Source organism: Bos taurus, chromosome 8 (genome assembly GCF_002263795.3).
Source record: "Bos taurus isolate L1 Dominette 01449 registration number 42190680 breed Hereford chromosome 8, ARS-UCD2.0, whole genome shotgun sequence".
Lineage (NCBI taxonomy): Eukaryota > Metazoa > Chordata > Mammalia > Artiodactyla > Bovidae > Bos > Bos taurus.
In genome coordinates, this window is record NC_037335.1 from 76501807 (window position 1) to 76516408 (window position 14602).

The 14602-nt window shown below is 46.5% G+C and overlaps 1 protein-coding gene across 2 annotated transcripts in view; it reads right to left on the reverse strand.

Moving 5' to 3' along the window:
• FRMD3 (FERM domain containing 3) overlaps nt 1–14602 on the reverse strand; it is a 343971-nt gene that overhangs the window by 72198 nt on the left and 257171 nt on the right. For both annotated transcript variants that reach the window (XM_024995823.2, XM_024995822.2), the window contains exons 11-13: nt 7287–7361; nt 6903–6971; nt 679–803 (exon numbers count right to left, since the gene is read on the reverse strand). In XM_024995823.2, the coding sequence (XP_024851591.1) occupies nt 679–803; nt 6903–6971; nt 7287–7361 (269 nt within the window). The remainder of the gene's footprint in view (nt 1–678; nt 804–6902; nt 6972–7286; nt 7362–14602) is intronic.

The following is a 14602-nucleotide window of genomic DNA, read 5'->3' on the forward strand; positions in this document are numbered from 1 at the left end:
ATAATTGTGATTATAGCCGAGAAAATGCCAGTAGAACTTTCTGGAAGGATGGAGATGGTAGCCATTAGCCATGTGTGGCTACTGAGGACTGGAAATCTAGCTAATATGGCTGAGGAGCTGAATTTTTTATTTTAGGTAATTTTAAGTTATTTTTAAATAGCTACACATGGGTGCTTGTATATGTGCTCAGTCACATCTGACTCTTTGTGGTCCCATGGACTATAACTCACCAGGCTCCTCTGTCCATGGAACTTTCCAGGCAAGAATACTGGAGTGAGTTGCCATGTCCTACTGCAGAGGATCTTCCTGACCCAGGGATTGAACCTGTGTCTCTTGCATCTCCTGCACTGGCAGGCAGATTCTTTGCCACCAGCACCATCTGCGAAGCCCACGCGTGGGTAATGGCTACCATATTGGATACAGGTCTAACACCATTACTTCTTTAACATGTAATTTTAGGAATGCTTTGTACCAGTGAACTCTCTCTGGGAGAAACTTATAGAACTCTCAGGATAACCCAGCCTTCCAGATGTGAACAGTTTACTTACTAAAAACACAGTTTATGACTCACTTTGACCTCCGCCCCAACACATTACCCAAGGTGCCCAGGATTGATGCCTCCCTCATTCCTCCAGGGTAAGCCTGCAATTGCCGGCCTTTGGAAAGAAGCGTACTTACCCTCACCTGGTGGAAGTTCCTCTTCCTGCTCACTGGGAGAAGGCAGCAGGGGTTGCAGGGGCTCCATGTTAATGATGAGCTGCTTGTTCAAGGAGTGGGAGCTGCGGCTCTGAGAAATATTTGTTCTGAAAACAGATACAAGCCAGAGGGAACTGGTTTCCATCAGGAACACTGGCCCCTCCGTCTCAGTTGACTACCCAAGCCAGCCCCTGCCTCTAGATTCACATGGTGCATTAGGCCAGTGGTAAAGATGACACACAGCCCTTTTTATCCTTAAGGTCCTGACATGTCTTCTAATGTCTATGTGTGCCAATGCAACACAGTGAAAGAAAATATCTTTCCCCATATGTCCTCAGACTTGGACATGCTGTGCGACAAGACAAGGCATTGAAAAAAGACATGGGAATCAGAAATACACAAGAGAATGTATCACCGAACTAGATATGCAGAAAAGTGAATGGAGGGCATGGCTCAAAGTAATTTAACAACCACCAAAACCCACAAAAAGAAAAACTCTGCCCAGAAGATGGCACAGGCCATCTACAGCTGAGAGTTATTTTGGTGTTGCTGGATGTCCAACATCTACTATCGATATTTAATATTCCCACTCAAATTCACACCCTACTCACTAAGCAGCCACAGAATGCAGCTCCACTTTCTCCTTTTGAAAGGAGAACATGTATGTTAGTAGCTGCAACAGGGAGCAGATGGCAAGGAAACTGTGCAGGTTGTCTCATCAAAACTACTGGAGGATAGCCAGGCAGCCCATTTACACTGTCTGCCCTGACAAAGAGGTGGGTGCCTCTGCTGGGTGTTTCAGCACCCTTCCCATCTCCATATTTCCTGTCCAAACTAACACCAACCCATCCTTCAAAGATGATGTCAAATGCCTCCTTCTTGAAGCCCTCCTGGATTGCCTTCACCACTAACTCCCTCTCCCCCTTTCTTCTCACTCTAGTGTCCCTTCTTTCACAGCTCAAATTTGTTATATTTGTTGCCCTGTAATTATTGGTGAATTAATCAGCCCCACCTTTTCTAAGGCAGGGACTGACCTATCCATTCTCATGTGCCTTTTAGCACCTCTCTTGCCATCTTGTTCAGGGGTGCTCAGTTTGAAACTGAAGTAAACTTGGCATTAAGTTGGCCTTTCAGACTAGCATGGGTGTTCTCCAGGCTAGTTGATGGGATTGCCTTAATAGCCTAGGCATTTCTGTTAGGCATCAGGGCCAGACAGAGAAGAAGCTGGTAGCATCTAGAGTTAAAAGCTGCCACTGGTTGAAAAGGAAATTTATAAGGACTTGCTTAACCATGGAGTTCTTGTCTTCATTATCTCATTCTACAATCCTTTATTTTGCAGCTGATATGTATGTATCATTCTGGGGAACCATGGTCCTCATCCTAAACTATTCACTCCCCAGAACCATGATTTTCAAACTTTTTGCACCAAGACTCACATTACAGAAATACATTTGATATCATCTCTCTGCACACACACCAGGCCAGGTGGCGCTAGAGGTGAAGAACCTGCCTGCCAATGCAGAAGACATAACAGATGCAGGTTTGATCCCTGGGTTGGGAAGATTCCCTAGAGACGGGCATGGCAACCCACTCCACTATTCTTGCCTGGAGAATCCCATGGACAGAGGAGCCTGGTGGGCTACAGTCCATAGGGTCACGAAGAGTCAGACGCTACTGAAGCTACTTAGTACACATGCACGCTCTACACACATGCACACACAGATACAGGAAGACATAGCTAAAGTGTTTCTTGTGACAGCAGTAATCTTGCTGTGTGTGAGACTCTATGTTTTACTTTCCATCCTACTTCATTTCGTTTAAAGCCCTGGTCTTGACCACTGTTTTCACTCCACAACTCCTTGCGTGTGCTACACAGAAAAGCACACATCTCATGGGAGACGGCCAAGGGTCCAGGGGGGCGGCAGAAAGGGGCACCTGATCCTGCTGTGAGTGAGGGGAGAGCCAGGAAAGACCTTCCAGGGAAGGTAATGTCTGATAGGTCCTGGCAGGTGCAGTGGCCTGTAGGAAAAGGAGGGGAAGCAGGGATTCCTCACAGGGGAAGAAAGGAAGGGAGGAGGAAGAGGGAGATTAAAATCACCAGGAGTGAAGGCTTCTTTTATTGTAGAAAGGTTCTTTTTTTCTTTTTTTGAGATCTTCATGGGATTTCTATCGGCCCTGTGGCTTTCATGACTGCAGTCTTAGTTCTGCAAAGCACATGCTGTGTGTGCAGACTAGTTTTCTGACCTCTGAAAAGCCCATTTTCCATTCTTGCACAAACTAATTCCGAATCATCCATCTCTGAACATGCATGCCAGCTGAACTGACAAAGGTTCTCCTCCAGAAATCACAATGTAGATCACAACCTGGAGGGACCCGCAGCGAGCCTTTAGGGAGGCTCTTCTTTTCCCTATCAGGTGAGCGTCTGTGCTGTGGCCCCTCCCTCTCAGAGGCCACCTGCCAGCAGACTCTGCCAAAGTGCCAGGCCTGCTTTGCAGCCCACTCATGAGCATTCTCCATAGAGAAGTTTCTGAGTGAAACTGCTGTAAGGATTCTATTGAGAAGAACAGTTTCCTTCGGGAACTGAAAGTGTGTTCTAAGAGTGGCTTCAAAAAATGATGGCATAATATTGATCAACAAATACAAGGTTTGTGGAGTTAAGGCCACCACTCCTTGGAACAAAAGGAAGTGCTGGCCTGTGAGCAAAAGCTCCATCTGAAGAGACTTCAATGTGAATGTGTCTTTCAGATTCTAGCATCCCATTTTTGGATGAGCAGTGATAATAATATCACCACCTCATTTTTATTGCACTTCATAATTTTAATGCCCATAAGAAAACCTAGAAGCCGGGGAGGGATACATGAATCTCATTGTATAGATGAACAAACTGATGATCTGAGACACTGACTTATGCAGGACATATACCACAGCAACAAAGCCAAGATTAGACCCATTCATGACTCCTTGCTTGTTGCTCATTTCAGGTACGAGTGCTGTTTTTGGGAATCCCTTGGTGGAGGCTCTATGCCCAGGTGGTTTAAGGAGTCGAATCTGAACTCTGAGCTACAGCCCTCTACTTCGCTGGGCCCTGGAATGGGCAGGTAATTCTCACCAAGTAGCCAGCTGATAGAGTTTCAGTTGAGGATCTTGTCATCAGCAAAGATCAGTGAGCTAACATGAGAGTGAGCATCTTCTCTTTTTGAAAAACAGAAAAATCCCAAGACAATGTTTTCAGTCTGCATCTGTTTCTCTATGTCACACACACATCAACAGAAGTAGAAGTCCAAGAACTGGCAATACTTTGAAAAGGAGAATCTCAAGGGAGAGGGAAGAAAGCTAAGTGAAGTCTTGTAATTGTTCTAGATGAGCAGAACTCCTTGAGCACTGCCAGAGAAAGAGCTCACTACTATACTCTCACTTTTGACAGCCACTGCAAAGATGTCAAAACAATTTGAAAATACGATAATTGTTCCAGAGAAACAACTTCCTGCCCTGCAGCCAGCTACTGGGAAGGAACAAGAAGTAGCTGCTGAAAGTGGCACACACGTCACCCTGGCTCCGACCACAGTGCTACTTCTTGGGAGGGCGAGGTCCCCAAGGCAGCACCACGGACAGATCTCAAGTCTCAGAAAAGTAGAGGTAAAGCTGTCATCCCACACTCCCAGTGCATACATTCATTCAACAAATGTCTACTGACCTCCTACTTTGACCAAGCGTTGTGTAAAGTGGTGGGTAAGATGGTGGTAACCAAGATAGACCCAAGCCTTGTCCTCCCAGAGCATACTTTGTATCATTACTTTAAACAAGTTCTTCCTTGTGATGTCAGAGGTTTGAGAGATACTGCCAAAGAACTGAGGGTCAAAGAGGCCTCCTTTCACAAGCATGTGAGAGAAGGGAGTGGAACAGCGAGAAAGAGCATGCGAATCAGTGCTGAAAGGGCCTATAGAACTTTGGTTGCAGCAATATTCTGGGAGATTTTAGGAGATTCCAGAAAAGAAAAACTATAAATTGAATTGATGGATGCCTCATTTCTCATCTGCTCTGGTGTCTCAGTCCACTCCAGGAAAAGCTTTTCACTTTTCACTAGGGTGAATCTGCACCCTCCACAACCTCCACCACCAGTAATCTAGAGTCTGGCTATTCAAAAGTGCAAACCATGAACTAGCCACATGGCCATCATCTGGGAGCACATTAGAAATGCCAGATTCACGAATCAGAATCTGATTTTAACAGGAACCCTAGATGATCCCTGTGCAAGGTACGGTTTAAGAAGCCTTGATCTAGGAAGGCTTGATTCTCACAAATGATGCAAACGTAAATTTAAAAGGGAAATGTTTTAAGATATTTTTCCTGATCTCATTAACCCTCTGTAGACAGTAACTATGGGCTTTTGGAAAACCTTGCATGTTTGGAATAGGTCTTTCTGAAAGTATACTCTTAAAAACATTTTCCTACTTTGTGTCTGTGCCTTCAAGGGGGTTCCCCAGAATCGAGTATTTCTTTTAAGATCAAACACTCATGCTTCCAAGCTGGAAGAATAAAACCCAAGCTGAGCCCCTGGGGTAGGTTTGCCCCCCAGCTTCTAGGAGAATGCAGGGGCTTTCTAGGCAGCAGATACTACAGAGAAAAGAGCACAGGACTCAGGGGCACAACACTGGAGTTCTAGGCTTACTTGTGCCACCAAAATATTTATGATCTCAGACAAACCATTTAACTTCTCCAAGACTCAAGTTCCCCTATCTGTAAAATAGAAGCATTGAACAAGGTGATCCCTGAGGTCTTTCTAGACCAAAGAATCTGGAAACATTCCAATGATATGTCCTATTATTTCTTCTTTTTTTGTTTCTGCTTCACTGAGTAACCACAATTGGAGGCAGAGAAGGAGGTATAAAAAGGCTATTTTAAAAAAATGACCATTGTCATTAACAGGTAAACTCTGACTTTCAGAGGCATTGCACCAAGGGGTCCCAGCCGGGGCACCCCTGATTCCCTCACTCTACAGTTTTCTCCTGCTTCTTAAAGCAGGAGAGACTGCTTTGCAGACTTGCATGTGACAGCTTCCCATTTGTTGTTCAGTCACTAAGTTGTGTCTGACTCTTTGCAACCCCATGGACTGTAGCACTCCAGGCTTCCCTATCTCACAAAACGTGGTTCCCTGCAATGGCAAACCACTTCGATATTCTTGCCTTGAGAACTCCATGAACAGTATGAAAAGCTCCCACTGGATCACCCCAAACCAGGAACGAATTATTCTCTGTACACATCTGCACAAGATTTCATTCTGACTGCAGTTCTGTTCGCCTGTGTGGGTGCCTACGCTGGCTGGCTTAGCTACACTTCTGAGAGACCGTGCCCTCCTCCTGCCTGACGGCCCCAAGGACCAGGTGAGAGGTACCCAGCTCACTGGATCACCTTGGAGATAGAGAAGGCTGAGCAAAAAATCTCAGCCTAAGGGAGAATCCAAGTTCAAAGGTGGGGAAGGAAGGACTGGTGCCCACCAGTGTGTGAAAACTTCCTAAAGAATATATTTTATGATGATCTTGCCTTCAAAAGGAAGAAAATCAGGATGAGAATGTCCAGCTTTAGATATGGAGCATGCTTGAAGTTTAGGATGTACAATGATCTGTGTAAACTGTGGTGATAAGAGGTCCAGCATGGTTAAGAGAAGATTTATCATTCCTCAGAATTACAAATATTGCCATGTTAACAGAGAAGCACACCCTTGTCCTGATAATGACTAAGTTCTTCACTCCTCTGAGTGGCTTTGGGGAATTAAAGGTCTGATGAGCGATGGGCACCCTACCCCCTCATGTGAAATAGTCTAGGAGGAGTTGGACCAGTGGGAACTGGCCATGAGTGATGAACAGAGGCAAGGGCAGACAGCATTTCGAAGAGGACAGGATGACGGACTCAGGAGACAGCCCAGCTCACCCACGCCTCACACATTTCCTGCTTGTTCACGTGATACTCCAGGCCAAATCAGGGCAATGACTCCCTGCAGAGCCGGTAACTCATAATGGAGCCCGGGCAGACCTGAGTGAGACCAGGGGGATGATGGGAGTGCCTGGAACCGGGGTTGAAAACAACACAGGGCCAGGCAGCTAGTGCCCTTGCTCCCTTCATTGTTCTAGTGGATTTGGCGAAGTCTGCCTTGAAACCCTCCTGTCTACCCAGAAACCTCCCAGAGCCCTGGGGACCACCCCACTCACCTGTGCACCTCTGGGGGTTCTCTCTGGATTTTGGAGCTGGCTTCCACCACCTCTTTGGCAACTTTGCCGCTGCAGAAAAGACAGAAACATGGCGTCTGTGCACAGATGCTCAGAGTGGAAGGGGAAGGGGTGTGTGCACTTTTTTTTTTTTTAAACTTCACAGTGATCTGACCCAATAAGAATCCATGCCTTCTACTCCTCCATGAGGGGATATTACTACAGAGTTTGAGAGATCCTGTGGGCATAAGAGATGAGTGGAAAGGGAGCCCCCAAACTGGGGTATGGGCCAAAGTGCACTGATTTACAAGTATCAATACCATATTCCAACATCAAAGGCTGTGCCCAGCCCAACCCCATCATCAAAGTGGAACCATGGGTACCCACCTATATCGAAATCTACTTCCTTTAAAAAATATCTTGCTGCTTGACACTGTCTTGATCTGACTGGATTTTGCATACCTGTAAGAAAAAGCAGAGCAGAGGTGGTATACCACTGCAAAGTCCAAGTGGAACATGCTGTAACGTGTGGTAATCAGATATTTCTGATGGCCAAGAAAGAGATATGTTATACTGTTATCTCTCTCTCACACACACACACTCATACTCTCACACACACACACTCGTACTCACACACACACACTCATACTCACACACACACACCCCTGAAAGAAATGTTTTCACCATGTATGTTGCAATCTGGTCTTTTCTATCTGATGTCTTTTCATTACTGTACACGCTGTTGGTGACCCACACATTTGGTATCATAATCTATTACCAGGTCATGATCTGCAAAAAGGACCAGGAAATATTGATGATCATCAGGGATTCTTTCCCAGTTTCTGCTGCAGTGACAGGAAGAGAGTGGGCTCAGGCAGAGGGCATCATTACATTTTTTTGCTGGGCAGACTTTCTTGCCTGGAGCTCTGCCAGCACTGCAGCAGAAAGCGGTTCCCTGGTGACACAGGTCACTCCCCATGTCACATAGAACTCACCTACTGTGTATTTTCTGGGAGATGGCACAGGGGCCATGGAAATAATCACCATGGAAATGATCCCTGGTTTCTGAGTATTAAGATGGGTTAAGCCACCATGACCCAGTGCCCTTTAAAAGAAACCACACCGGTCGATGACTAAGATACATGAGGAGCAGAAGCCCAGCCAAGCCCTGATTCAGCACCTCTGAGCCCTTCCCGTAAATACGAGCAAAACACCACCACTCTGAAAGAACAATTCAGAACATGGGCAGTCCAGAGGCCACACATGGGGCATTTGATTCCTGTGATACCTCAGGACACCTCAAAGTCAGTCACCTTGAGCCTGATGCAGTTAAACCCAACAAATTAGAAAGACTGGGTCTACAGAGTTCAGGATCATTTTTAACTATTGATCATTACAAAATCTTAATAAAAAACAAACAGAACAATGAGCTCTATGGAATTCTAAGTAGAGACAATCACACAATGAGGGCTGTGTCTGGAAGCTTCGGTGAGGGCAGTGAGCTCCATCCCTGAGTCCATGAAGCCTGGCTTCAATCACTTAGCACTATCAACCAAGTGTCTCTTCTGCTCTATGCACCACACAGCTCAAGGAAGACACAAACTTTGCATTCATGGAATGTAACGCCCAGAGGGAAATGGATATTCATCTAGAAACCCCACAAAGAAGAGAACAAAGGTAAATTACAAGCAGTGGTGCTATGAAAAAAAAGATGCAATTAGAGTATGGGGGTGGTGCTGATCTGATCTGGGGGCCACAGAAGGTGGCCTAAGGAAGAGATCTCCCCTTCAAGAGAGGGAAGGTGTTAACATGGCGGGTGGTGGCTGTGTTCTAGGCAGAAGGCCCAACAGGTTAAAGCCCAGACCCTGAGCACTGGGGGAACTAAGATGATCTGATATGCATTTTCCTGTGCTATTATTGGAGAAGGCAATGGCATCCCACTCCAGTACTCTTGCCTGGAAAATCCCATGGACGGAGGAGCCTGGTAGGCTGCAGTCCATGGGGTCGCTAAGAGTCGGACACGACTGAGTGACTTCACTTTCACTTTTCACTTTCATGCATTGGAGAAGGAAATGGCAACCCATCCAGCGTTCTTGCCTGGAGAATCCCAGGGACAGGGGAGCCTGGTGGGCTGCCCTCTATGGGGTCGCACAGAGTCAGACACGACTGAAGTGACTTAGCAGCAGTAGCAGTGCTGTTATTACAACTGTTTTACACAGTTTCACTCACACATTCTCCCCACTAATTTAGTAGGACCTGACCTCGAGCTGTCCTTGTTAAAGATTCGGTCTTTGTCCTCAAGACAATGTAAAGTCACAAAAAATTCTCTTTTGCAAACCATCCAAACACACAGAGAAGAGTACTGGCTACAAAGGATGAATCCAGAGAGCAAGATAGGCAGGAGAGGGGTCAAGCCCAGGGAGAGGGAATCCTGTCAAGGCAGGGCCCAGAGAAGACAGCATGGGAGCCCTAAAGATAAACAGAGCACATGAAATCCACACCGCAGAGGGGTCTAGATGCCTAGGACAGGCTGCTGGCCAAAGCCAGACTACGGACCACATGCACTCAAGAGGAGAAATGGCCCAGCAAGCATCACTAATGGAGTCAGCATCGTTGTGCCTCCTCCCCTGAGGATGTGCCTGGTCTGGGCCTCTTTGCTACCCTACCTCCAATCTTAGCCCCAGAGAGTCACAGGCCTGGACACATTTCCCATCTCAGCAGAGTTGTTGCTCCCAAGTATTCAGAGGTAGGAGGTAAAGAAACTTTTTAAAGCAGTTTCTGCTTTTTTACTGTTTTGTTGTTATTGCTCTAGGTTCCTAAGGATGCTCAGGGCAAGATCAACTGCTAAAAAAGCTTACTAGGAGTCCTAATTGTAGTTTTTGAAATTCAGACTCAACTCTGTACCCATTTTATGGAGGTGTGGCTAGCACAGCAATTCCATAGACAGGGGCTCGTCTAGGGAGCAGTGGGTGGTCTCTCGCCAGTTCAGCCTCAGCTCCTGCCCTTCCAAGTCCCATGCAGAGGCCACTGCCTCAGAACAGCCTCTTGGTGGGAGGCCTCACAGCGCTCCACTGCATCTACACAAACCCACCAAGTACGTCAAGGAAAACTGGCTACAAGGCATGTTTCACAGAGAAAGCGAATAGCTGTCTGGTCAGGATGAGAGGAGTGAAAAAAGCGTTGGCTTCTTCTGACAGCTAAGTGCCCTTGATGGTTATTTGTGTGGTTTCACTGGCTCAGAGACACTCTATCGAGAGTGTTACCACCAATACCCTGCCCTCCCAAATGTTCAGGGAGACGCCTGATAATGTCTGGGCTGAGATCTTTTATGGAGTTTTAACAGGGGAATTTAATCTGACAGCGTGAACCTCACAAAACCCCTGGGAATTGGGAAATGGACAGCGGGATGGAAGGAAATGAATGAAGGCAAGAGAAAGGTGGCTGGGTCACAGGACACGCATGCAGTTGTGCCCACCTTTGGCTGTACATCAGTAGATGCTGGAGCAGGGTTAGGAGTACCAGCTCCCAGGAGCCATCACTGGAGAGGCTCATTCAGTCCCTCTAGATAGGGGCCCGGGAGTCTGTATTTTTATCAAACACTCCAAGGTCATTCCAAGGCCGCCTGCTTGCATCAGAGAACCTTGGAGTCCCCATATTCTCCTTGAATGACTTCCAGGTGGCATTTTACCCCAAAACGCAGGAGCTCAGGATTCTTTCCTGCTTTTGGTCCTGTGGCCTTTGTCAAGTCATGTAGCTTCTCTGAGCCTTAGTTTCTTTACAAATTTTTTAAAGAATGATGATATTAGAATACTTAATTCATAGTGTTCTGAGGAGGGTTAAATAAGAAGTGCTAAGTCACTTCAGTTGTGTCAGACTCTCTGTGACCCCATAGACTGTAGCCCACCAGGCTCCTCTCTGTCCATGGGATTTTCCCAGGCAAGAATACTGGAGTGGGTTGCCATATCCTACTCCAGGGGATCTTCCCAACCCAGGGATTGACCCACATCTCTTTTGTCTACTGCACTGGCAGGTGGGCTCTTTACCACTAGTGCTACCTGGGAAGCCTTAAATGAGACGAAATGGTCTGAAAACACCTAAGTACTCCTTGCTCATTATATGATACTTTCCCTCCCTCTCTCCCTTCCCCTACCCCTGATATCACTCTCCAAACCTCTGCATTGCCTTCTCACTGTTGAGCTACCAAAGCCAATTCTCTAAGCTGTGGCCATACCCGGGAACCATGTCAAACACTCTGAAGGCAAATAAAAGAGCTTCAGGCTCCAGCTCTAGCTGACCCGTTCCAGCTCTCTGTTCCCAGGCTCTCTCATCCATGAGCCCAGAGCAAGCCTTCCTCCCAGTGTAGGCAAGGCGGGCACAGCCTAGTAGCAGTAGCAGTTCCCTCTCCTCTAGCCTCCTTTCTGGTCTTCCCTCTCCCCACTTCCAGCTCCAGCTACTCATCAAAACCTCAGCACAGAAGCACTGGCTATTCTCAAATCTCTGACCTCACAGGGAAATCCAGTCCCCAGTTGACCAGCACCTGACTGGGTGACGCCTGTGTATTCACATGGTGGCCTTGTCATTTCTCTCTTTTCTACTGTTACAACTCTCCCCCCAATCCCCTAGAACTTTCAGGGCAGAGTCACTCTACCTAGAGACCCCTTCTCATGGCGTTATGGAGTTCTATCCAGTCCTGACACTGAAAGTCTGATTTAAATGGGATACTATTGTGAGATGTGCATACATACTCACAGTGCCTGGAACAGATAAAGCATTCTCTGAGTATCAGTGTCATCTGATGTACATACAGCACAGCTCTGCAGGAATATGCCCCCACTCACCGCTGCTTCCAGCTTTTTTCTGGTACCTGTTACCACAGGAGCTGAGGATGGAGGTCAGGTTAGGTGCTGGGGAGACACTGGCTGGTGCTCTAAAGGCCACCTCTAGAACTAACAATACAATTTCCCTTTTCCCTGTGGTTTATAGCTTCTGGAGTAATCACTGTAATAACAATATATGTTATTACTGAGCCCTACTAGGCGCCATTCACCATCCAAAGCACACTGCATTCTCAGTTGCTCAGTCATGTCCGATTCTTTGCAACTGTATGGACTGAAGCCTGTCAGGCACCTCTGTCCATGGGATTCTCTGGCAAGAATACTGGAGTGGGTTGCTATTTCCTCCTCCAGGGGATCTTCCCAACCCAGGGATAAATCCCCCATCTCCTGCGTTGCAGATGGATTCCTTACCATGTGCTTAAATGCACTAATTTATTATTTAAAAATCACTTTAAATACATTAATTTATTTCATCCTCACAGCTCTCTCATAGGAAGAAGCAATCCATGTTCTTACATGAGGAAACTGAGGCACAGAAGGGTAAATTCACTTAACAACGGTCACATCATAGAAGCTGGGGGAACCAGGCTGCAAACCCAGGCTTTTCTGTATTTTTAAAATAATGTCTTGGCCATGCAGGTCCTCATACTTCAGAATGCATCAGAATCACTGGGTGGGCTTTTCAAAAATACAAGGTTCTGATTCAGTAAGTCCGAGTTTGAGCCAGGCCTTTATAACAAGTTCCCCAGAAATGCTGATGCTGGTCCAGGGACCCAAACTTTGAGAATCACAAGATTAGAGCATGAAACCCTAGGCTGCAGGCTCACCCCACCTGGAAAAGGTATATTACTACTAACATCAAGATCCTTCATCCCAGATTCTGAATTTTTAAAATAAAAGCTTTATTGAAATATAATTCACATAACATAATGTTCATCCTTTTAGACTGTACACTTCAGTGGTTTTCAGTATAATTTACAAAGTTAGAGATTCATAAAAAGTATTTTCATTACCCTCAAAAGAACCTCCCAATACCTATTAGAAGTCCCTTCCACCCTCAAAAGAACCTCCCAATACCTATTAGAAGTCCCTTCCTTCTTTCACTCCTTAGCATCATGTTTTCAAGTTTCATCCCCGTTGTAGCAGGAATCAGTAGGTACTTCCTCCCTTTTATGGCTCAATAATATTCCATTGTATGGATATACCACTTTCCTTTATCCTTTCATCAGTTGATGGGCATCTGTTTTAACTGTGATGAAGAATGCTGCTATAAACACTCGTGTACACACTTTGGTGAGGACTCAGATTTCAAATTAATTGGGTCTCAGGTAGGGTCCATGTTGTTATTGTTTAAAAGTTCCCCCAGGTGATTCTAATGTGCAGTCAGGCTGAGGATCTCTGGTTTAGAACCTCATTACTCAAGTGTGGGCCATACACCTGCAGCACAGCATCACCTGGGAGCTTATCAGAAATCTGGACTCCTGGGCCCCACCAAGACCTACTGAACCAGAATCCACATTCTAACAGGATTTCTGGGTAACTCTCATGCTCACTGAAGTGTGAAAGGTGTCAGTTTAGGGAGATACTCTGGGTCCTTGACGACCAAGTGTAACACTGTTTCTTTGACAAAATGCACACTAACCCAGACAAGAAATGTATTAGGGATACCTTTATGTCCTGCACAAAATTCCATAGAAAGCTGGGGACAGAGAGTGTCATTTGAGCTTCCACTGTGTCCCTAGTGCCTAGCACTGTCTCAGCCTAAAGCAGGTGTGAGACAGATTCATCAGAAGAACCACCAGGGAGACACTGTAGGGAATCGAGTGTGCTTTCAGGGAATCAGTGTCCAGAAATGGCACATCCCAGTGCTCTGGGGGTGGCAGCACCCAGAACGCATGGCAGGGAGGAAGCTCTCAGATGGTGACTGTCTAAGTCTGTGTTGGGGATCCCCAGGGGGTTGGAGCAGGAGGGAGAGTTTCTGTTTCTGGGCTCTGTTCCCAGGCAGCAGATCTCAGAGCCAGGGCTCTCAAACCTGATCGGTGGCCCCGGGCCAGCTGACAACTAGCAGCACATTCATGTGTTAAAAGCATACTGGGGAATTCTTGGCCATGGGGCCTCCCTGTTCTCATGACAGGTGAAGTGCAAAGGAGGAAACAAACCACTCCCAACCCAGGAAACAAGATCAGGGCTTTGTGACATGGATAAATCCAGAGTCAGCCATACAGAGTGAAGACAGAAGGAGAAAAACGAACATTGCATATTAACACATACGTATGAAATCTAGAAAAGTAGAACTGATGAACCTATTTCCAGGGCAGGAATAGAGATGCAGACATAGAGAACAGACTTGTGGCCAAGGAGAGGGTGGGACAAACTGAGAGAATCGCATTGACATATGTACACTACCATGTGTCAAATAGATAGCTAGTGGGAAGCTGCTGTGTGTATAGCAATGGAAGCTCCGCTTGGTGCTCTGCAATCATCTATAGGGGTGGGACGGGGGGTGACTCAAGACGGGGTGACTCAAGAGGTGTGTGTGTGTGTGTGTGTGTGTGTGTGTGTAGCTGATTCATGTTGTGCAGCAGAAACTAACAACATTGTAAAGAAATTATACTTCAATTAAAAAAAAAAAAGATCAGCGCCTTGCTCTGCCAGCCCATATCATGAAGGCCAAAACCATGATCAGCTGGAAGCAGGGCCAGGAAAGGAAGCAGGCAGTGAAGGAAGCTCTGAGCTTCACAGAGTCAGAGCCCTTCAGAAGCAAAGGGACTGGGCTCTGCAACCAACCGGCACTCAGAAAACATTCCCCATTTGTTGGGGGCCAGAGTGAGGTACTCCGCCCGTGACAAAGGTCATGAGGAAGGAGGC